This window comes from Saccopteryx bilineata, chromosome 7, assembly GCF_036850765.1.
Source record: "Saccopteryx bilineata isolate mSacBil1 chromosome 7, mSacBil1_pri_phased_curated, whole genome shotgun sequence".
NCBI lineage: Eukaryota > Metazoa > Chordata > Mammalia > Chiroptera > Emballonuridae > Saccopteryx > Saccopteryx bilineata.
This window is the reverse complement of record NC_089496.1, coordinates 66,831,881-66,855,885: the sequence shown is the minus strand read 5'-3', so window position 1 is coordinate 66,855,885 and position 24,005 is coordinate 66,831,881. Positions and strand designations below refer to the sequence as shown.

At 53.6% G+C, this 24,005-nt stretch overlaps 1 protein-coding gene across 2 annotated transcripts in view; it reads left to right on the top strand.

Annotated features, from left to right (window-relative positions):
• SLCO3A1 (solute carrier organic anion transporter family member 3A1) overlaps positions 1-21,320 on the top strand; it is a 278,228-nt gene extending 256,908 nt beyond the window's left edge. The window contains exons 8-11 of one of the 2 annotated variants that reach the window (XM_066238910.1): positions 4,725-4,900; positions 7,759-7,823; positions 12,567-12,809; positions 20,691-21,320. In XM_066238910.1, coding sequence (XP_066095007.1) covers positions 4,725-4,900; positions 7,759-7,823; positions 12,567-12,809; positions 20,691-20,773 — 567 coding nt within the window. In that variant the 3' untranslated portion in view covers positions 20,774-21,320. Of the gene's footprint in view, positions 1-4,724; positions 4,901-7,758; positions 7,824-12,566; positions 13,984-20,690 lie in introns of those variants that run through there. The other variant, XM_066238909.1, reaches the window with a different exon arrangement.
• The last annotated feature ends 2,685 nt before the right edge of the window (positions 21,321-24,005 follow it).

Here is a 24,005-nt window from a genome sequence, read left to right as displayed (position 1 = left end):
CCCCCTGGTGGGCGTGCCGGGTGGATCCCGGTCGGGCGCATGCGGGAGTCTGTCTGAACTGTCTCTCCCCGTTTCCAGCTTCAGAAAAATTAAAAAAAACAAACAAACAAAAAAAACCTTTATTATGTAATTTGTTTATGAATAAATGTGAGTGAAAATATTTTTAATATACAATATTATTTTAATAAAAATATAACTACATACCGTATAAATATCCAAACTGTGTCACAATCAATCAAAACAATATTTAATTAATAGAATGAGCTTGAAGGGGTTATATCGCAAATAAAACAATTGTTTCATTTTACAAACACCCTAGACATGTTTTCAGTTATCAACTGCAGCCTAGACATGTCTGTGCTACAATGCCACTTGACCACAAAAATAACGAATTGTTTGACCTTGGGTGCGCACTGGCAATCTCCGCCTAAAAGAACGTGGGTTTCACATCGCCGCTAAACGCCAAACAGTTCATATCGAGTACAGACAAGTACAAAAGTTGTAAATCTTTATAATGGAATTAAAAAAAAAAAAAAAGTATCGCGAATCCATTCGACCAATTATTGGAAGTTAACCCTAGATTAGTCACACACGGAATTCTTTTCCGCGTATCACTATCTTCTTAAATATCTCGATTTCCAATAATCAAAGACGCTTCTGCTTCTGCGTAGCTGAGACTTTAAAGTAGCGGACAATATTAAAAATTTAATCACGGGCCGTATAAACTCATTACGTGGGCCAGATCCGGCCCGCGAGCCATCTGTTGGCCATGCCTGTTCTAGACCTATTCATTTTATTTTTCTGAAATGCTGCATTTGTACAGTTTGAAAATCAGGAAGTATAAAAAGGAGGGCATAAAAAAGTGGGAGCTGCCCCTTCTACTACCTGTCCTCTCACTGACACACTTTTCAACCCGCCTCTCCGCCCAGTGGGTGGTTACTGTTATTAGTTCCTTGTAGTAGGTACTTTTGGACTTTAATGCGCATATTGGGTCTTATTCTGTGCCTTGTTGTTTGTGGGTGTTTTGTTGTTAATGTTATCTTGCAGTTCTTTTCATACTAACATGTATACAGCATCCTCGTACCTTTTTGACAGCTGTATAGTATTCTGCTGTGAATCTATTGAAATCCATGTGACCAGTCCCTGTAGATAGGCATTCAGATTGCTGTGGAACGTTAGCTCTTGCAGTGTTGAGACTCATGTTAAATTTATGTCATTTCGTGCCCAGGCAAGTCTGTCTGTGTGATAAGTTCTTCTAGAATTCATGGGCCAGTCTCACTTTGTCCTCTAGGTCATCACAGGTTCCCAAGCTTGTCAGACCTGTTCCTGTGTAAGCCCCGTGGTCCTCTGAGTGTCACCATGCTCTTATTCCAGTAAAGCTAGATTTTACCCCCCTGCATGTGACACTAGAGAATCCAGTCCCCCCACCCCCCACCCCCACCCCTGGAGGCAGGGAGACTGCATTTCTCCCTAGAGAACAGCAAAGTGGGAAGACATTCTTGTGGAACAGGGAAGGGGACTTGGACATCTTCCAGGTCAGGGATTATACACTCGTCTGGAGCCCGGTGCCCTTTCTGAGTGGTTATCGGGGATTGCCAGGGAGAGCGCTGGGGGCACACTGCTTTGTTCAGCGTGATGGTGTGGTAGCGGTTTCCAAGACCCATCTGCTTTGAGACCGGCCAGGCGGGACTATTGTGTACAGACAGGGAGACAGTTAGGATCCCAACCTCTATTATCTCCTTAATGAAAGAGGGTTGTTCGCTCACACCCGGTTATCTCTGCACGTTCAGACTCCCTACTGCGTGGAGCTCTTGTGGGTCTAGGGGTTCCCATGTAGCTGCTCAGTGAATATCGGCTGAGGGCTGTCCCTCCGTGTCCTTCCTCTGAGAGGGCAGTACCATGAAGCCCCATCGGAGGGAGTCATCCCTTCCAGCTGTGCACCAGGGGAAAGATGCAGCTGAGGGACCTCCCTGGTGGTGCTGCCCTCCACACCCCGCTGACCTCCTGCGGCTCCCTCCTCCCCAGCCTCTCTGACCGCTCATCTTGAGGAGATTAAATCTGAATGAATGAACACAGCAGAGCCTAGAGCAGGCGTCCCCAAACTACGGCCCGCGGGCCACATGCGGCCCCCTGAGGCCATTTATCCGGCCCCCGCCGCACTTCCGGAAGGGGCACCTCTTTCATTGGTGGTCAGTGAGAGGAGCATAGTTCCCATTGAAATACTGGTCAGTTTGTTGATTTAAATTTACTTGTTCTTTATTTTAAATATTGTATTTGTTCCCGTTTTGTTTTTTTATTTTAAAATAAGATATGTGCAGTGTGCATAGGGATTTGTTCATAGTTGTTTTTTTTATAGTCCAGCCCTCCAACGGTCTGAGGGACAGTGAACTGGCCTCCTGTGTAAAAAGTTTGGGGACCCCTGGAGAGGCTTCGGGAAGGACCCACCCGTTAGCACTCCTCTGCACCAGCCTGTCCGCGTCTTGGCTGGCGCATGCAGTCTCTGGCCGCCCTCTGCCCAGCGCTGCCCTTGGCCATCCCCGCCCGGCCTGACCTCCTGGCTGGTGAACCCTCCCCCTCTCCCCGTGGCCTGGCTGCCAATCCCGCGGCAGCTTCGCCCGCTGTCCGCTCACTGCATTTGCAGGACTTCAGAGTCATGAACACCCCGCTCACCTCTCTCGCCCAGGCCAGGCGGGGCCACACGGTCACCGTGCGGTGCGGGCCGTGGTCCAAGATAAAGATGTCTCCTCGTTCGCCCGTCCCGTCGGGGGCGTGCTCGCAGCCCTGCCCCAGGGGGCCAGTTTCAGAAGCCACCTGGACGCAGCGTGGGTATCTCGACAGGCTGAGGGTCTTAGGAAGGGGCATTGCCTGTGGGTCCGGGCAGGATGTGGGCCGGAAACCCGCGTAGGAGCCTCATGAGAAGGCGCATGGGTGCTAAAGGGAGTGGGTGGGAAGGGAAGCAAGTCCAAACCGGGGTCCTGGCGGCCCAGGGGCACCTGCTCCTGAGAGCCCCAGTAGGAGAGGAGTGGACGGTGGGGTCAGTGTTCAGAGGCCACCGGTGAGCGGCACCACGGCATTCATGAGTGCGGGGACAGAGGCCAGCCAGTGAGAGAGAGACGGGAGCTGAAGTAGCGAGTGTACCCCCTTGGGAAGGTCGTCAGGGTGAGCCAGTGCCTCCCGCAGGCGGGAGAGGTGGTGTTCTGGGTCACAGCGGTAAGAAGTCCTGCTTGAGAGTGAGAGCAGAGGAGCGCGCCCCGAGCTAGCTGAGGAGGCCCCCCGGCTGCGCTGTCGGAGGTGCCAGGGGAACAGTGTGGAAGGCTCGTCTGGTCCCCAAGCAGGCCGAGGTCCCCGCCGGGTGGGGCTCAGTGTGCTCTGCAGGAGCAGCGCTGGGCTCAGGGCACAGCTCCAGCGGAGGCCTCGCGGAGGTGCAGGTTGGAAAGGCAGCTGGGAAGTCTCTGGGCAGAGGGAGGGGCCGGCAACGTCCAGGGGCCCACTGTAAGCAGCCCCCGATGCTGTGATTTACACAAAGGCTCCTGCTCTGGACAGACCGCTTGGGAGAAAGGACCCAGCCCCACAGTGTCTGTCCCCTCAGCCCCTGGATAAAGCCCCTGTGCAGGGCAGTCACACAGGGTGGCCCTGTCGGGGTGGGGGACACCCCTGCAAGCATCCCTGTAGCCTTGTGGGATAAGAAAAGCCCATCTGCATGTTCTGTGGGTAAGAAATGAAGGGAGGAGAGAGGGCGGGGGAGAGAGGCTGGGCGGAGGACTTAAAACTGGGGGTGACTCTCAGGAGGACCCCCGTTACTTGCCCACCGTGTGCTGACAGCTGAGCAGCCCTGGAAGGAAAGGCAGCGAATCACGATTGTTTCCATTTTGCATTCATTCAAGACCCTGCACCCCTATAATCAAACCCCAACCGGCGTGGAGTGCACGGGGCCCCGCCTCCCCCAGCCCCGCCCACCCTCCCTTGCCATCAGAGCTGCCTGCCACGTGGGCGAGGCCCGTGCCTCGGGATGGGGGTGGCGGGGACGGCTCTCGGGGTACCGAGGGAACGAGGTGTCTCTTCTTCCTCCTCTCTGATCGCACATCCATCTGTGCGCTGGCCGCACTGGGGCCTGCGCCCGCCCCACTCTGGGCGCCCGCTTTTTGCTTTCTCGGACTCTCGCTCGGGAACTTCCCCCTCAGATCCCCCCTCTCCAGGCCCCCCAGTTGGGGCAACTTCATCCCTGATGGGGCACATCCTTTGTTCCAAGTGCCACACTGGGCACCGAACCAGCGACAATATGCAGGTGACCTGATTTACCGCTCTTAATGCCCCCGTTAGTGTAATTATAACTGCACGAAAGAGAGGACAAATTGGCAAGTAATTACAATGTTCATTTGGCACTGTTTTATCATATTGTGGAAGCACAATTTCCTCCCTAATTGTATTGGGGGGGCATGCTTGTCTACGGCCCGCGGCTTATGGACGGATTCTTGATCAGGGAAGCGAAATGCCCAGGAGAGGGGCCAGCGGCTCTCCTCCCCATAAATATTCCTTTTTATTTGCATGTGCTTTGCAGCCTCCTTAAAAAAAAAAAAAAAAAAGCCAGCTCATTTATTCAGGCCTAATTAACGGGATGCTACGGAATGCATCACTGGGCTGTGACGGGCTCCCACGGATGGACAGCTTTGGCTTCGGGTGCTGGAGACACCCCCCATTAAAAGGGCCGACTGTTTCCTTTGCAGAATCTCACCGGCTGCGCGTGCCTCACGACCGGCCCGCCCGAGAACGCGACCGTGGTTCCCGGAAAGTGCCCCAGCCCCGGGTGCCAGGAGGCCTTCCTCACCTTCCTGTGCGTGATGTGCGTGTGCAGCATGATCGGCGCCATGGCACAGACGCCCTCCGTCATCATCCTTATCCGGTAAGCATGGGGGCCCCGGCCGGCCTCCCTGTCCCCTCGCCCACCGGGGCGTGTCTCCTGGAGGTCAAAACCTCAGGTACCGACCGGACCAGCCTCAGGAGCCAGCTCCCTAGGGCTGATGGGAACCCGTTATGTCGGGGGGCCCCACACCAGCAGCAGAAAGCAGGGCCCACGGGAGAAAAGTACACATTCACGTCCTCCCAAGAGCAGACTCTGCAGGTGATTCCGAGATGCGTGGGGCTGTCGGGGACAGTGTGGTGCCGTGCCGTGCCGAGTGGCTCGTGGAAGGGGAGCGCTGACTGTTCTCGTGCAGGTGGAGGGCTCTTGGGGAGAGCCACCCCTCATCCTGGGGTTCCCTGTCTCGGGGGGCAGTCCTGGGGGCAGGCAAGGTGCCTCCAAGGTGAATAACTGAGTGGTATTCTGAGTCGCGCGTGCACCTGCACCTGCACCTGCTGCCGTGGTATCTAGCTTTACACAATGTGCACGGCTAGATCCATCCGCGGGTGCTGGGTCTGACTTCCTCCTCTTCTCGCTGTGCCCACCACAGCCCCTGATGGTTGTTCTGAATTCCCAGGGGAGAGGACGTACAGGAAGTGCTGACGTTATCTAGAAGGTCGTTAGCAAAGCCTTGTTCACGCGCAGGAGCGTTCAGGGTACAACAGCATACGGCCATTGTACCCTTAGGAAATGTGAAGAGTATGTTTTAAACGCCCGATGTTTGCAAGGCTACATGTAGGAAAGCTGGTAAAAAACCACACGGCGCCAGTGGCACCGATGAAAGCATTGCTCCTTTCAGAAAAGCCGCGTGGGTGGCATTGTGCATCAAGAGTCATAAAAACATTCAGGCTTATGCCCACTTTGCCCACTTATCTTAAGAAAATACATCTCTACAATAAAAAATAAAAAATAAAAAAAAAGGTCCGTGCAGACAGATTTTTATTAATGTTATCCACAGTAGCAGAAAAACCTGAATTGGAGTCAAGTTCAATTATAGTACCGTAGTTGAATGGATCAGATAGTGACAGTTCTTAAGGATATAAAAAGTGTTTATGAAATGACCGTTTGAATTTAAATTATATGTGGGGGAGGAATCGATGTCATGTCCCTGGGGACTAAACCCGTCAGGCCTCAGGTGTGGATTTGGGATGGCTCTGTTATCGGCCGTTTATTTTCCATTATTAGAAATTCGCTTTTAGTTCTAGTGTGCTGGTCACACACAAAAGGCACCAACATGCAGGGAAAATGACCCTCACAACCACTAAGCAGTGATGGGTCCCCTTTGTCCGGTCCCCATGACTCCTGCAAAAACCCAGTCTGTCCTCGAGAGTGGCAAACCTATCATGGAAGGCAGTTGAAATCTTAACCCTTTGAACCTCAGCCTGATGAACAGTTCTCGGAGACATTCAGGAGACCCTGGAGTCCCCGTAACTAGGTCAGCAGCGGATGGCCCGAGGGGTCCGGGCGGGGCCTCCTCTACCTCTGAGCTCCACGCTCCACCGCTCCACCGGGTCTGTCGGAGGCATAGGCACGCACATGCGTGTGTCGGGGGGCCAGGGTGGTCCCTTACTCTAGAACCACCCAGTCCGCGCCACACCCAGACGTGTGCCAGCCCTTGCCCCGTCCCAGAGCGGCGGACACACTGGCACCCTGATGAGAGCACACCTGCCAATGAGAGTGCTCAGAACGTGGGGTGGTGGGAGGGTCCCACAGGCTGGCGCTCACTGCGCCCCCTAGGGGCCAGTGCTGGGCTCTTGTTTTAACTTCTGTGCTCCCAGTGGGGAGACAGAGGGTGGTTAATAGCATTCGCAGGGTCTCCCAGCGAGTGCGTCTGGGTCTGAGGCTCAGAGCCGGGCCTTGCTTGCAACTCCCTAGGACATCAGGCCCGAGCCCGCCATTTCTGTGTCACTTGACCTGAGGGTCGTTCCTCCTGTGGGCATCCGTCTCCCCACAGGACACAGAGGGAGATCTTAGTGGCTTGCTCAGTTTATTCCCGGTGTCACGACAGCTAAAAGGAAATCAGATTCCAAATGGTAAATATTCTAGCTCATTATGCCAGCGCCTGTTCTTGTTAAGAATTTTCCTTTGCTTCTATGCCTTTCAAGTCAATTCCTTGAAATGAATAGGCGGAAAAAAAAAAAACAAAAAAAAAAAACCCCGGAACCATGGAGCCAATCACAGTGAGGAGCTTGGACTGTGTGTAACACACACATTCTAAAGAGAACTGACCATGGATCTCATAGATATACTGGTGTCTGGCTCTGTCAGCCAGAGCTTGGGTGCCACAAAAATGCGGCACTCAGAATTTTAGAAAATGTGTGAGATCTTTCTGAGGGACTGTTCCGGACGAACCAGAGCCAGGGAGACGGAGTCTGTTCAAAATAAGGAGCTAGAACTGTGAAGGTGCCGAGACAGGACATCATCCCTCCGGGGTGTCAGATCACGCTGATCTGGTTGGTTCCTCCAAATGGCCTGAGAACGATACCCTGGTTCGTGGTCCTGGCCTGTTTGTGAGGTGTAAGGGGCTGGGTCTCCCCTACTGATGTGTGCCGGATATGTAGGACACCCCCCCCCCTTCAATCTTAGATGCTTTCCCGTCCTGGCAAAAAACAAGGTGTCTTTAAAATAAGGACGGTATAGATGAAATTTGCATTCTGTCCTTCGAATGACAAGATGAGCTGCAGCCATTAGAAACATGTTACTACAGTCACTGTTGTTTTTCAGACCTCAGGCAGGGGAGGCAGGAGAAAGAACCCACAGGTCATTTTCTCAGGAAGGGCCCCTAGGGACAGAGTGGCTCTGGGGTCTGTGAATTAACACTGAGTGACAACGCTGTTTCCTCTCCATCTCTGTGCATGTAGGACAGTCAGCCCTGAGCTCAAGTCTTACGCCCTGGGAGTCCTCTTCCTCCTCCTCCGTTTGCTGGGTAAGTGTCATTTCTCTGTTCCCCCAGTAATGCGTCGGAGGCTAACGACCAGGTGAGTGACTCGCAGTGACATGGGCCCACTTCAAACTCACAAAGACAAACTTTTGTTTGTTTGTTTGTTTAATTACAGAATCGAGGAATCTTACAGAAAATTAGAGAAACAGGAAATATGTAAATTTTGCTCAGGGGTTAGACCTAAACTTGGGATACGTACGGTAAAGCTCTCATTTCTGTCCACTCAGCCGGGTCCACCTGGATCCTCCTGGGCAGCAGGAGAAAAAGCGCTGGTCTGACTGGGCACATCGGGAAGCATCCTTGTGGAACGCTTTGTGGGGCTGCGGCTCGGGGGAGAGAGGGGTGTTCTCATGGCACGTTGCGAATGGGAACTTGGAATCCTTGACATCTTTGGTTTATGTCCCTTGGGTTACCAGGATGGGGCAATGTGACCTTCATGCCATAGAGACTGCGTTCAAGGGTTTGGTATGGACAGGAAGAATTCGATCTAACTCCGATTACGGTGGGAAAACGGAAGACGGGAATTCTCACAGAGCCCTGGGACCTGCTGGGGCGAGTCCGGAGAGGCAGGCCTGGCACCCTGGCTCCCCGCCACGCCCCGCCCTCTCCCGCTAGACTACACTGCTGCTTTATGAACATCTCTTTGTCCCCTGGCTCCCAGCCACACCCCACCACGCCCCGCCCTCTCCCGCTAGACTACACTGCTGCTTTATGAACATCTCTTTGTCCCCTGGCTCCCAGCCCCGCCCCGCTCTTTCCCGCTAGACTACACTGCTGCTTTATGAACATCTCTTTGTCCCCTGGCTCCCAGCCCCGCCCCGCTCTTTCCCGCTCCGCTCTTTCCCGCTAGACTACACTGCTGCTTTATGAACATCTCTTTGTCCCCTGGCTTCCAGCCACGCCCCGCCCTCTCCCGCTAGACTACACTGCTGCTTTATGAACATCTCTTTGTCAAGGCCGAGATCGAGATAGGATGACTTTTCTTCCTTGAATAATAGGGCCCTGGCCTCTTTTATTGGTCGTGAGACGGTAAAGGAATGTGGAAAGGGAAATTGCCAGGGCCTGTGTTTCCAGAGTAAAAGCGTTCCCCATTTGAAGTGTATGGCCACGAATGAGCATGAAGAATGAACTGTAGAAATGTTCAGGGGTGTGTTTGCAAAACTGAAGAGAAGGGGGGGCTACGATCTGAATGTTTGAAAGCAGAGGTTCAGTGAAGTCCAACACAGTCTGTAATCGCAGTAGGATTTATGTTCCCCTTTCCAATTCTGGAAAGCAAACTATAGAACTGGAAGGGGCATGGGTGGTGGTGAGAGCAGAGGTCTGTAACACACTGTCCACTCACCTGTTTTTAAAGTGTACATAAATGTGAAAAAGTACATGAAATGGTAGCAATTATTATATACTGCTCACAAAACTTAGGGGATATTTTATCGCTTCATATTCATTTTGAAATATCCCCTAATTTTTGTGAGCAGTTATAGTTGAATAACAAGGTCACATTATGTTCTAAGTTTAAGTTTTTGACTATATATGCGTTTAATACTTTTACGATGAGCCTGATCCCTACAGACCCTATGTTTCCCCATGTATAAGACGCACCTTAATTTTGAGGCTCGACATTTGAAAAAAAAAAAAAAAAGGCAAGTGCCAAAAAAGCGGGAAATGCAAGTGAAATAAAACTAGAACCACTGTATAAGTCGCACACCCAGTTTTTAGACTCCACATTTTTCGGGAACGGGTGCATCTTATCCATGGGGAATGCGGTGATGGACAGGTGCGGAGGGAAACACTCACCCTTGGCTCCCTTAGGAAGAGAAGGTCTTCTCTGGGGCACCACCACCTTGTCAGGTTCCTTCTCCGCCCGCAGCAGGCCATTTCCTGTCACTTTTCATGGTCAGTCCTGCTGTGAGCAGGAAAAGGCCTCAGAAGCTTCTCAACCACTCAGTCCGTGAATGTCGCTTACACATTGGGACCCTGAAATGGCACATCCGTCTTACCTGTAAGTCACAGGAAACAGAAGCGTTCCACGGGTGACAGCCAAGTCAGCAATAACCGAGCCCCTTCGGCCTCCTTGGACATTGCCGTGGCTTTCAGAGATAACCGGGCACAGTAATAATTATGCTGATCATTTTCTCCTGTTGGGAAGATAGACTGTGTGTGAGTCGTGATGCCCTGCTTCCTGTGTTTGCCTTGATTTGGGTGGGTGGGTAGATGAATGCGTAATAGATGGTAGCAATTTGCAGGCCCTCGTTTTTTTTAAAACATTCCACATAAACCTCCATTCAGCAAACACAGAAGGTGTTCAAAGCTCGATGGACCACCAGGTAAGTGAGCACAGCCCTGCTGTTGGGTGTCCTCTTGCTCACTGCCTGGGAAGGTGGGGCCCCCCAACTGTGGAGTTGAGGTAGAGGTCCCTGTATCTTTAACAGATGCAGGGCACTCTCAACAGCTGGCTAAAAGAATGAACATTACCTTTCAAAACAGCGGTTCTCAACCTGTGGGTCGCGACCCCAGTGGGGTCGCCTAAAGCCATCGGAAAATACATAATGCATATCAGGTATTTACGTTCCGAATCATAACTGTAGCAAAATTACAGTTATGAAGTAGCCACCAAAATTATTTTTTGGTTTGGGGTCACCGCAACATGAGGAACTATATTGCGGGGTCACAGCATTAGAAAGGTTGAGAACCACTGCTTCAAAACAATAGCATATACCACAAACAGAAAAAAGATTGGGAGACGTTTCTGGAAGGCTCATGAAAGTTTCAGGACAGTTGAGGAAGTGACTGACCATTATACCGTGTGTATAACACGACACTGTTACGCTCATGGTGCAGTGCCTTGAATTGGGTTCACCATTCGTGCGTCTACACCAAAAACAAGTCCTGCATTGTCTATAGAGTAGTAGGTAATAGGCCGGAGCCTGCAATCCAGAGCCGGAGGTAGGTTTTACGTGAAGGCCCCGATGAGGCAGCGATGGGACAAGGCAGACTAGACTGGAGTGGAGCATCATGGGGCTGGGGAGCGGGCCTGTTGCCACGGAGACGAGGCACACCGGACCTGAGCGCTGGGGACCTGCCCAGACTCGAGCGTGAGGTGGTAAGCAGGCCGTCTGTGGTGGCGCCACGGCCCACCAGACTGGGTTAGCTTAGACCAGAGGAGGAGGGAGGCAGGCAGGTCTACTGCAGTGGGACCCAGGAAAGAGGGACTAGACTCAAGCCAGAGGTTGACAGGGGAGCCTCTCCACCAGAGCCAGGGCAGACTCGAGTCCTCGGGACCAGGCCGGTCGAAGGAGAGGGTGGAGGTGGGCCTCGGTGACAGAGCCTCGGAAGACTAGACTAGAGCAGTCCTGGCCACACTGGGCTGTGACGCTGGGGGGTGGGCCTCTAGCGCAGGAGCCAGGGCACCCCAGACTAGAGAACTGGCAGGGGGGCCTCCTGCCTCGGAGCAGAAGGAGACCCCACCAGACAAGACTAGAGCAGGGGGTTTGTAGGCAGGCCTTTTGCGAGAGGCATGCAGGCCCTGCTAGACTGGAGTCTGACTCCTCCAGACCAGAGAGGGAGGTGGGGAGGGAGGCCTCCTGGGACGGAGCCATAGCAGTCTGGACTAGCCCACAGGTGATGTGAGGGGGTGTGTAGGCTCTTGTCCCCGGAACTGAGGGAGACTCCACCACAGGCTTACGGTGGGAGGTAGGCCTCCTGGGACGGAGCCATAGCAGTCTGGACTAGCCCACGGGTGATGTGAGGGGGTGTGTAGCCTCTTGCCCCAGAGCTGAGGGAGACTCCACCACAGGCTTACGGTAGGAGGGGGGCCTCCTGCAGTGGGGCTGAGGCCCAGGAGACTACCTAACCCCTCCACCCCTCACAGGCCAGAAGCTCCTGCTGTATTTTGTTTCCCAGAGCTAATGTTTAGGCCACACACCAAACCTTTCAATTTGGCTGGTCTGAGATGGGACAGCTCAGTGATTTCCATGGACAGCCAGGACCTTTGAGCTTGGGGTGGGGGTGGGGGTTACACCCGGGACATCAACAGTAATTCAGAGCTGTCAAGGATAGGATGCTAAACAATTTTCATATCGTTGGCCTTTTGGGATGCCCAGTTTTAGCTGCCCACATGCTGGGTTCAAAAGCGTTTACACCACATTCCCAGCTAGAACGGAAAGGGCTCTGAGCCCGTGGTTAGGACCAGGAGAAGGGAGCTTGTCTGTTAGCAGGTGTTTGTTTTCAGCCTGAGCTCCGCATGCATATCTACGTACATCATGTATATATGGGTGTAGTCACACACGCACACTTGAGGTGTTCAGTGTCTGGTCCCTTTCGGCTCTAACTCCACCACTGACAGGGTGCCCCATGTGAGAGCGCCCGCCCAAGGCCTCCCTGCAGGCAGCCTCCTGTGTTTCAGCAGATGAAAACTAGAGCAGCCGTCAGTGGTTTTGTGCTGGGCTTACCGTGTCGCAGGCGCTGTTCTAAATGCTCTTTACACCTTCATTTCTGCACGCTGCTGAGCAGTCTTGTTAGGACTGGCGTTGGTACCCCCTGGGTGCAGACGAGGAAACTGAGGCTCAGAGGGTGGAAGCAGCATGCCCAGGCCTGTGGGTCAGAGCTGGGTGTCAGACTCAGGCGGGTCATCTCCCAGCGCCTCCCCCTACCCCCGGAGCACCCGGCTGCCGCTCCGCCCACCCGGCGTGCCGTCAGAACCCCGGCTAAGGGCCCTCTTCCCTCCCGCAGGCTTCATCCCCCCGCCGCTGGTCTTCGGGGCCGGCATCGACTCCACCTGCCTGTCCTGGAGCACGTTCTGCGGGGAGCAGGGCGCCTGCGCGCTCTACGACAACGTGGCCTACCGGTACCTGTACGTGAGCATCGCCATCGCGCTCAAGTCCTTCGCCTTCCTCCTGTACACCACCACGTGGCAGTGCCTGCGGAGGAACTACAAGCGCTACATCAAGAGCCACGAGGGCGGGCTGAGCACCAGTGAGTTCTTTGCCTCTACTCTGACCCTAGACAATCCAGGGAGGGACCCTGTGCCCGCAAGCCAGACGCATAGGACAAAGTTTATCTATAACCTCGAAGACCACGAGTGGTGTGAGAACATGGAGTCCGTTTTATAGTGACTCGAGGAGGGCCGAACTCTGCGTAGTGATCAAAGGGGCATTTTTCCTACAAAAAGAAAAAGGTTTCCAAAAAAAAAAAAATACACCTAACACAACACACACACACACACACACGACCTTTATCCTTTTTCTCCAAATCCGAGCCAGATGGGATTCAGAGTGAGGAGTGCATGGGACCATATGTCTGACATGTGACCTGCTGGGGTCAGAGCCTGCTCCTTGAAGCCATCACATTGGTGTTTCAGGGTGCCGACAGCTGCAAGCATCGGGCACTGCCCAATTCAGGGGACAGTGGTGGCAAGCTTGGAGGAGGATGGACATGTCTGACCACACATACAGCATACACAACAGAAGGAAAATATTTTTAAAGAAAGTCTACTAAAAACACACAAGGTGACAACATTGCCAGGATACTAAGCACTAGTGACACTCCCCCGTGGGGTGGGGAGGCCCGCGGGTCAGAGGAGCGGAAGCCCTTCCCCTCTCTTGAACTTTCGCAATATGGGTCACTATGTAGACGCCTCACCCAGTCTGCATGAGGTTCAAGGACCCCCGAGTTCTCTCAGCGATGCTAACGGGTGACCTGTGCTGGGATCTGTCATTGGCACTTCTCACCAGCTCCATTTCCATATTCAAGACTGAGGGCCCGAGGGGGAGCCGGACATGGGGGGGTACCACCTTCCCCGCCCCCCCAGCACCGCCCCCAGCCCCGCAGTGACCTCAGGAAGCAGTGGGCCTCACCTGGCTATGACCGACGTCCCTCAGAGCCGGTGAAACCCAACCCAGTCCAAGTCATTTGCTTACATTTGCCAAACATTTTGCCATTTTTTAAAAAAAAAAAGTCATGCAATGCATATGGATTTCAAACTGTTGTATGTATAACCCTCGATGACTATTTTTAACGACTTCTGAAACCCATGTTAATCCTCCGGTCACTAACAGTTCTCTGGGCCGAATTTACTATCCTGGTTGCTTTTACTTTCTTCCTTTTTTTAATGCACCAAAAAAAATATAACATGATTCAAGGGATGAAATTCATCTACTGTAATTTTTTTTTTTTTTTGTCATTCTATCCTCATTTGGATATTCTGTGAAAACAAGAATATGTAATGTGTGACAAGTAAGGAAAAATGCTTGAAAAGTGTATCTATACAGCCTGCCCCGGACAGACCCACATTTGAGCCAGAAGGAGGGCGAGGTGACTTACTGCAAATTTGCCTTCCTGTTTTGTTCCCCAAGAGTCAGTGGTCGCTGTCACGGGACGCCCTTTGATATTCGTGTGTCATGTTCCAAGAGGCATGCCTCTCGGCTCGTGAGGAGACAGGCGGGGTGTGGGGTGTGTGCACGGGCCCGTGCTTCTGGGAGAGGGCGGAGAGAAAGGCTCTCAGGTACAACCTGTCCCAACGGCCCGTGGAGTCTGCGATCACAGATTAAACCCACGGGCTCCTGGAAGCCACAGCGTGTGCAGTGCATAACACTGGCAGGAGGGTTCTTGGGAGCCGTCTTGTACTGAGAGGCCTGTGTGTGTGTGTGTGTTGAAACTGACCGAACCCCCCACAGCTAGAGAGCAAACCTCCCATTGTCTGGGGTGAGAATCACGGGGACACCTCTTGGCAGCCTGCAGACTCGACCTTCTAGAATGTTTCCAGGAGACAGGGCGTATTGAGCGCGCGCAGGTGCGTACACACACACAGAGCCCACCTGATTTACCGTCGTGCTTCCTCAGGGACGTGAGTCCAGGCTGACCGTGACCTTGGGAGGGACCTCAGGAGTGTGTGGGTGGGTGGGTTTGCTTTCTGCCTCAGGAGCACAGCTGCAGTCACCCTAAAGGCAAGAGGAGAGTGAAAGAGAATATCAGGGAGAGAAGGAGGTGTTGTATCCAGGTTTTAACAAGCCCTGGAAAGGGGGTGGTTTGATGGGCAGCCTGAGAGGAGCTGGGGTCACCGTGCGGGGTCACGGGGATCAGCCGCTGGGGACAGGGCGCTCCCCACTGGCCCTTCCCCTGTTCCGTTGCAGCCTGTCCTTGCTCACAGAGGCGGGACGCTGGCCAGCATGGGAACTCGCACAACGTTGGCTTGTCTCCAGCTAATTCATCAAACATGTATGCTGTCCCCGCCCTCTCACGTGTTACGGCAAAGCTGTCCACACTCTGTGCGCACCCACGGAAGTCCCGTGACCTAGTGCGTCACGGAGCTCTGTGAGGGTTTTCTGTAAAGTTTTAGAAAAAACCTTGCATTTTGGATTTTTTTTTCCTAAGATCTTTAGACTGACTGTGAATAAGGTGCTAGGGTGACAAAAGCCAACGACTCCCGGACTCAGTAGGACCAACAACTGGACAGAAAATTAAAGTCCCCCATGGCAAGAAGGCTCTGAAGTGGTATGTGAACTTTAAAATTTTTAATTTCTCATACACTACCAAACAGGGAACCTGGAGTTGTTGTTTTTCTTTCTGTGCTACAAAGAACCACAATACACACAGTGCCAGACCCAGCCCGCTGATTATTTGTTTGGTTCCGAGAGGTGTTTTGAATGAAAAGACTCCCTGGTAGGATCCCCACTGGGGATGAACACGTAAGGGACAGAATCAACCTGGCACGTGAGTGACAAGGTCCTCCGCCGCTGCCGGCTCCTGGCACGTGAGTGACAAGGTCCTCCGCTGCTGCCAGCTCCGCCAGCATCTTAGGTGAACAAGCCCGAGGACGGACGAAACAGTCTCTCTTCCCGGCAACTTCTGACAGATTTTTGTAGTGTCTGTAGACCAAGAAGTTATTTTTACCAATGTGATTCCTGCATCTGAAGTAAACACGTTTTATAGTCTCCCTCCCCCCTCTCTCTCTGGGGGCACGGGGGTGGCTGCCTTCGGCCTGTGGCTTCCTCTTGTCGGGGGAAGAAGGCGGGCAGCTTTGCTCCCCACCTCCCAGAGGAAGGCTGTGCACCTCCCAGGCACCCTGGGGACACGCCACTGCGGAAGGTCACCGTGTGCGGGCTCCCCTTGCAGCTAACGAAGGCGCAGGAGAGGCAGGCCTCCCTTGGCGGCCCCCCGGGGGTCTGCTGGTGTATGTACCGGACAGAATAATGAGAGAGCGCCAACAGCTTCTGAGGCCACCTCTGACAGACTCCCCGCTGTCTGTGAGCCGGAAGGAGTGTGCTTCTCCATAAACATCGCTTCTTTCTCAGCCCCTTGCGGTGCGACAGCTTCCTCTGGAGAGGGCCTCGAGGTGTGGTCAGGCGGCGTGCCCCATGTTCAAAGCCCCCCTTCCACCTGCCCGTCTGCAGTAATGGCCTCACATGTCCCCTCCCGCTGCCAAGGCCAGGGTTCCCAGTCCCTGCCTGCCACAGGGCACACAGGCCTGGGGTGACCCCGGAAATGTTGGGTCGCCCCAACCAAGGGCGCCCAGCCGGAGCCAGGGAACAAGATTCTGTTGCGGTTGCTACTACCTCCCAGAGCCCCAGAGCAGGCCCGTCTGGGGACAGCTGTTGTAGGCTCCCCATGAGCCTGCACGGCCAGGACTCCAGCTTAAGTCACGGAGCTGTGGTTTGCTCACCGAGCCCTGTGCCCTGGGCACGGATGGGCAGTCCCAACAGCTGTCCCCAGAGGTCAGCCCATAGCAGGCAGTCACGAGCCGAGGGAAGGACGCTCAGCCCCGTTCCGGGGTGGAGGGGTCCCGCTCTGCCTTACTGTCTGCAGACCTGGGCTGGTTGGGTTTAGATACGGGGAGAAAACCAAGCCTGTTTTCAGTCCAGCAGACAGACTGTCCGCTGCCTTGTCCCCTTCTTGCCTATTTTGAGAGCCGGGGAAAACCAGGTATCGGTCGAGAAGCCAAGAAAATGTACCAGACACACAGCAGGGGCTGCATGCTGCGCTGAGCCCCTGCCCCCCCATGACCTGCACCCCCTCGAGGTTGGAGTCCAGGTAGATACCTAAGGGTAGCACAGTGTCCCGGATGGGGCTGCCGCATTAAATCCGACCTAGGAAATTAGTTTGGGACGTAAATACTGTCTGCGCCCATCCCTCCCCGCCCTCCTCAGCCCACGTTCCTGAGTTCTCACTGCTGCAAGGAGCGAACTCATCTCTCAAAACCGGCCCGACAGGAAGCCTTTGGCCCAGTGCCCCTGGGAGCGATGGGTGCCCAAGAACAAACCGGGAAACGGTTCTCTCTCCGGAGGGGCAGGCAGAGCAGAGCCTTTGTTCAGATGCCCGAGCCCGGCGGGACCCAGACTGTCCTCTCCCTGCACACCCCCGTCCTCACTCTGTGGGGACCTCGGAGTCCTTGGTCGTCTCAGCAGGGAGGGCGTGAGGAGAGAGCCTGGAAGGGGAATTGGGAAAAGCAAAGATCCCCCGACCTCAGAAATCTGTGACTGCCGTAGGGCCAGGGACAGAGTTCGCACTTCTCAGAGCTAGCGGTGCGGTAGCAGGGTTTTCTTCTGCAGGGTGAGCGAGCGGCGTGCGGGGAGGCCCCGTGTGCGCCTGGAGGTATGTATCTGTTCCCCTGTGGAAGCGTGGCTGTGTGGCAGGCCCTGGACCCGATACAAAGAGTTACAAAAAATAACATGGTCCTGTCCCCTAGGGGGTCACAGTCCAATGAGCCAGCCAGACGGAACCCAGAAAAGCAACAGCATAATAATCTAAAGAGCCCGGGTCTGTCCATCCGGGCGTCTGGGTGCAAAAAGGGCTGATTCGTGGTGGTAACACGAGTTCTGGCTCATGAGAAGCAGGAAGGCCTGGAGAGAAGGGTGGTCTAGGACCAGGCACTAAAGGGCGGTGGGTGTGCCCCTCTCTACGGACCCATCCGAGCAAGTCCACAAACTCTGCGAAGGGCCGGGGCGTGAGCGTCTTCGGCTCTGAGAGCCTGGTGTAACACAGAGGTGCCTCGGCATGGTGTGAGCAGTGGGGGGTGTTCCCACCCAGCTCTACATACGAAGGCGGGGGCCGGGGCCGGAGCAGCTGCTCTGTTCTGGGCACAGGCTGGGCTCTGAGGCGGCACGGCGTGTCTGGGAGCGCTAGCAACCGAGGTCATGTGCGGGAAGTGTCCCTTAGCCCAGCGACCAGCAGCTCTGACACTCCTGACCCCGGGAATCTAGTTCAGGTACAAAAATGAGGTAAGTTCTTGTCAGGGTTGATCATCCTTTTTGTAAGATGGGAATGGGCACAGGAGGAAGAAATGTAGAAACAAGGATAAGAAGAGTAAGTACAGGCAGTGGGAAGTATTTCACAGCCCTCGGCCTCCCCCCAGCAGGGACGCTGGCACTAGGAGGCTGATAGACAGAGGCTGTCATTGGGAAACACTAATGAAAACTAATCCTCGTCACTGATGTTCATCAAGCCCTTACTGTTAACCGGCTCACTGCTTGCGTTAATTCCTTTAATCTGGACGGTAATCCCATGAGTCAGGAACTGTTACGAGCTTCAGTTTATAAGGAGGAACATGAGGCTTGAAAAGCTTCTAGAACTGGCTCAAGGTCACAAAGCAGGGCGGGGGTTCAAACCCAGGTCTCTGAACCCAAAGCCCACATTCTTAGCCTTGTGGGTACTCCCTCCCTGTCTGGTAGGACGGAGGGACCCATCCACCAGCAGGGACTGGCTGCGAGGCAGTCTCAGGCTCACAGGGGCTGTGGGTGCCCCCAGTGTGGCAATCAGGACCAGCGACAGCTGTTTCCTGGGGACGGCCCTTCTTCCTGCATTATTCCTGGTCTTGACGCAGAGCCCAGGGCCCATTCATACGAGGTGTTCTACCAGAGAGACAGGTAAGAAGTGGAAACAGGTGGCTTCCCTGCTCTGCCAAGTTCTGAAACTGAAACGCACTTTCAAAGCAACAAGATGCAAGGGAGTCCCTCCTTCATGCTGGTCATCGTCTCCAGTGCGGGGACCCAGACAAGCCCCCTGCCTGGTGTCCCCGGGGTTCACAGCAAAAACCCCAGGTCAGCTCTGGCCCAGGGCCCTCAGACATGCTGACACTGGTATCTGGTTGAATGTCTTCTATTTCCAGAGGCTAGGCGCTTAAGAAACATTTTCTAGACATTTCTATGTGTGCATTAATGAGTCAGGCCAATCATCAGTAGTTGACGGTGATCTTGTGGCAGGAATATTCTGAAATGAGGCTCAGGTGATTATATTCTCTTCGTGTGAGTGAACAGGACACGAGTCAATTTTCTAGAGGTCTAACGTTCCATAGGTTAAGAGTTCACCATCCCGTTAAACCCCCTAAAGTGATGTTTTCCTTAAATTCATGCTAACTTGATAGGAGATGGCTTTCATCAAGATAGCTTTGTCATCAACGATTTTACAATCTCAGGTCGTAAGAAGGAATGAGAAGTATGAAATGCAGGGGGTTTTATTGCGAAAGAAACAGCTACCACACAAATTGAACTCTAGTCCAGCACCAGAAGGGGCTGCGGATTCAAGGTCATTAGGAGCCTGCTACCTAATTAGGTGCCATGGGTGACACTTCTCGCAGCCCCTCCCCACCAGCCCTGTCGGGTGGGTAGGACGGTTTCCATTTCACAGATGAGAAAACCAGGGCTCAGCCCACCCAAGCTTCCCAAACTTGGCCAGTTAGAAAGCCCCCATGAGCCAATGCCAGGTCTGTCTGACTCCTGAGCCAGTGCTCTCTGTGTGACGTCACATGGCCACCCCAGTGGGAACACAGAACTGCCTTCTCAGAGCTCTGAGACCATCTACCACCGGGACCCCCCTCACGGAAGTCTAGGATCATTGAGAATCAATCCAGAGGTGGGATGGGGGCAGAAAACCTCTGCAGAATGCTGCCTACCAAAACAGGAATCTAAAATAAGAAAAACTCTTCTTTTATGTTGGTAATTAAACATCAGAGATGTTTAAAAAACACTCCTTCCTCCTGCCACCCCGGCCACTAGATGCTCCTCTGCCGCGTCCGTTCTGTGTGTGAAAACCGACTCGGGCTCTCGTGCTTCCGTCCCAGTCCCCCCCCCTGCCCCCAACTTCGGGCAGAACCCCCAAGACTGTAAGAACCAGAGCTAGTGAAGCTGAGGATGGGTCGCTGCCCTAAGCCAGCTCTCAGCAGCTGAGTGCTGAGCAAAGCGGCGACATTCCCACTGTCACCTTGTACGCCGCCGGGTCATAGTCTAAAGAGGACGAGTCCAAAGTGACACCCCCCCCCACCCCTCCCTGTGCCTGTCACAGTCAATGAGATGACACAGCTTTTAAGTCATGCCAGGAACCGCGGGCTCTCTTAAGTGAAGCCTCAGCGTCCATTTCAGTCGTGGCGTGGGCCGCGACACCTAGCTCCAATGTCGTTTCTGACAGCATGCGGGGAGTGGGGCTGAGGGAGGAACTCCCCGGTCCGCAGGCTGGAGAGAAGGCCCAGCACTGTCACGCGGGAGGTGCTCTCTGGCATGCGGCCACCCTTCAGTAGAGATTACAGGGACATTAGACCCCTAGATCAGAAGGCGATTTGTGTAAGACAAGGGTAAGTTCCTGACTGGGGAGTGTCTTACTCATCATCCCCATGTGAGGGTTGCGATAGATAAGTCGATAAACATGCTTCTTGGAGAGATGTGGCCTTCTGAAAGGTCCTTGGGCTCGGAATCTTGTTTCCTCGGGGTTCTACAGAGCAAAACCCAACGGGGTCCTTGGCACGACTCCCCGTCCTGGCCCGTCCCACCAGCCAGCCATGCTGCTACTGTATAAGCCTAAACAACAAGCAGGAAAACCAGAAAAGACCGACCTCTCTTTTTCCTCTTGGCTCTTCCCTCCCTCCCTTAGGCACAGAGTACCAAGACATTGAGACTGAGAAAAGCTGTCCCGAGTCACAGTCACCTTCAGAAGACTTCTTTGTGAGAAGCTGAGGTGCAGACAACAGCCCGCCACCACCCACAGACCTCGGGGGCCTGACTTAGCGTGCTCTGCCCGGCCCGTGAACCCAAGGGTCCCCGAGTGAATTACACGGCCTGTGCCTGGTCCTTTCGTGTGGCTGTGGTCAAGCCCTCAGGGTAGGCACTCTTCCTGGGGTCACCAAAGAGGAATGGTGGCCCGGTACGCAGATTCCCCTTTGCCCATCCCTTTCTTCGGCTCCTGGGGGGGGGGGGGGGGGGATGACCTGCTGACACGCTTTAGAAAAAACCCCACCCACCCACTCCAGACTGCTTCTCTGACCAAGGCATCTGACAGCCTTTCTGATCTGCCAGGGCCGGATGTTCCTAGCAGGGGTCAAAGGCCACCCCACCCCCCCCAGTTTCCCAGAACACGGGGAAGCACATACTCAATAGGATTTGAGTGTGTTATTCTGTATTTTTGCAGCTTCTATTTTCTAGATGAGCCACTTAGAGACACGTGATGTAAAAGAACGTGTGTACGACTGCTGGAAATTATATTAAAAGCACTATTTTAATTCTTCCTCCGTCTCGCGCTCTAATCTCTACTCTGTCTCTCCGTGTGTCCTTGGGTGGAGCGACCCTAAGAGGTTCTTTAGGGGAGCCTTTTCTGGCTGCGCGTATCCTGTGTTCGTGGCCTTTGGGTCACTTAAAAGAGCACGGGCTCTGGAGTCAAAACAGACCTGGGTTCATTCCAGTCCTCACCCCGGCACGCATCCCTGGTGTGGCTCTGAGCCCCAATTTGCTCGTCTGTAAAACAGGAATGACACCTGCCTTATTCAGAGGCGGATTTAGGTCAGTTGATGCCCCGGGCACAGAAGAAAATATTGAGCCTCTCAAAAAAAAAAAAAAAGAGGGAAAATAAAAATACATGTTAACCATATTTTTAAATAAGTAAAAAATGTTATGTACTGTTAATGTTAAAATTGCCCATATGAAACCAAACTTGGTATCATTAGAAAAAAGTGTAAAGTTGGGGTTTTGGAGGCCCTTCAGAAGTCAGGGCCCAGGGCGCATGCCCGATGAGCCTGCCGTTAAATCCGCCTCTGGCCGTATTAAATTGTGATCTCTGGTTTTCCTTTCTGAGCCTCCCACGATCTATAAACCATGGGAAAGCAGGTGACAGCTTTGTCTCAGGGTGTGCCCACAGTCCAGTCCAGCCCCAGGTGGAGTTCTTTCCCTCATAAATCTTTGAATAACAGCAAATGAGGAAAAACATTGTGATAGTAAGTCCCATGTTGAGGGTTCCTTTACGTTCAGGGACCTCGGCAATAAAAACACCCAAGGCTAAAATTCAGAACACTAAACACACCAATGAATGACCATTTGTTTCCTACTGAATGAAGGACGCACATCTAGGCTGAGTCCCATGAGCACAGGAGGCTCTGACTTCAGTCTTGCTGGTCAGAGGCAAGACTCACACACTCTCCACAAGCCTGGCCCTGTGGATGGAGTCCAGGTCCCTGCCAGGCCTCTTCCTGGATCGCCTAGCTTCCTCGCATCCTTAGGTCTCTGCTGGGCTCCCACCTCATGCCGACCATCAGCCAGGTTGATGCCTGACACCAACATGCATGTCAAGGGTCCCCACGGCATTCCCTCCACTCCTGGGCCAAGGGAGCTCCAGGAACTAATGGTTGCTCTCAAGTCTTCTGGGCATAGACCCCGGATGGCCCGCTGCCCCTCAGGCTGGCGCTGGGCGCGGACCCTCTCTCTCCACATCCCCCTCCAGCCTGGACTGCGCCCTCAGCAGTCTCATCACCTGCACGTGAGCTTTTCTGAAATCAGCTTGCCTGGCTCTTACCTGAAGACAGCGCGCGCGCGCACACACACACACACACACACACACATGCATGCGCGCGCGCACACACACACACACACACACACATGCATGCGCGCACACACACACACCCTCCACAGCCCTGCAGGGTCTCTCCGCCCTGGGAAGGGGTTGGGGGCACAGTTAGAAAGAACGGTGCTTGGGCGAGTTGCCTTTTCTAAAGCCCTGGTATCTGCCTGTTGGTTTCTCAAGATCTTTTTTTCAGCCTCGCACTATTCTTTATGTGATTGTTTTTCTGAAGAGCAACATGATTTATTCTCTGTAGCCATAAACCCCCCACCCCCCAAAAAATGCAATTTCAACATTTTCTGTCCCAATGCGAAAAGGTGCGGAGGAAGCTGGACAAGCTTAGTGGTTCCCGGGGAGCCGGAAGTGCGGTGGGAGGCGGGGCGGGAGTCTGACGTCACGGCACCGGAAGTGCGGCAAGGGGCCGGGAGAGGCGGGAAGGGCTGTTGCTTAGGGCATCTGGGCCTTCCATCCAAAACTCCCTATTTGCTGTCTACCTACAGGCTCTTTTCTCTTCCCTCGCCTCCTTTTCCCTCATGAAGGTGGTCGATTTATCGAAAACTGACCCTCCTTCCATTCTACCTTCACTTCAAAGGCGTATGATTTCTTATTTGGAGTCAACAGATTCATCCTTCACCATTTAAGTGGGTCCGTGAGAGCTGCTCACACAGGTCATTCAACCAACTCAGGGAGAACAGATAGCGTCCACTCAACTCTAGCAATCAGCTGTTCCCAACAGGCTATCCGCTGCCACCGCCGACAGGCTGTGGGTCCATGCTGATCCAGACCTCAAAGTCCAACCTGACCCTTTCCTCGGTCTCTGAGCTCGACCCAAATAAAAACAGGCTGTTCCGGTGGCCTTGACTGTGGAGCCAGAACCACGGGCACCTCCAACGAGACAAAGACCTGCTTCGTGTTCTCTTTAGCCTTTGCTATTCTGGAAACGATAGCTGCAGACGTGCTTCTCAAGCCACAGAGGACTGTCCATAGTTGATTCTTTGGGCAGAGAATAACTTCCTTTCCAGGGAACGCTTAAGAAAGCCTCTTAACCTTCCCGAGTGCTAGCGGTCCCAGCTCGGAAAAGCACTAACATGCACTTACTGCCTCCCCCGCCCCGAAAGAGGGCTTTTCAGATCTTCAGGGGTGTTTCAACGGGCTTTCCTGCTTCTCTGAATTCAGGGGTGAAATAAACAAGGCCACCCACCCAGAACACGAAGGCAGGGAATAAAGGCATGCACAGCTTTGACCAGCATTACAGGAAGCAGCCTCAATGCAGAAGCCACCGGCCTCCTTTGGAAAAGCGACATTTTCCTGTGAGGTCCCTCTGTGTCACATATCATTGAGAACCTGGTTGCGATCCACAAC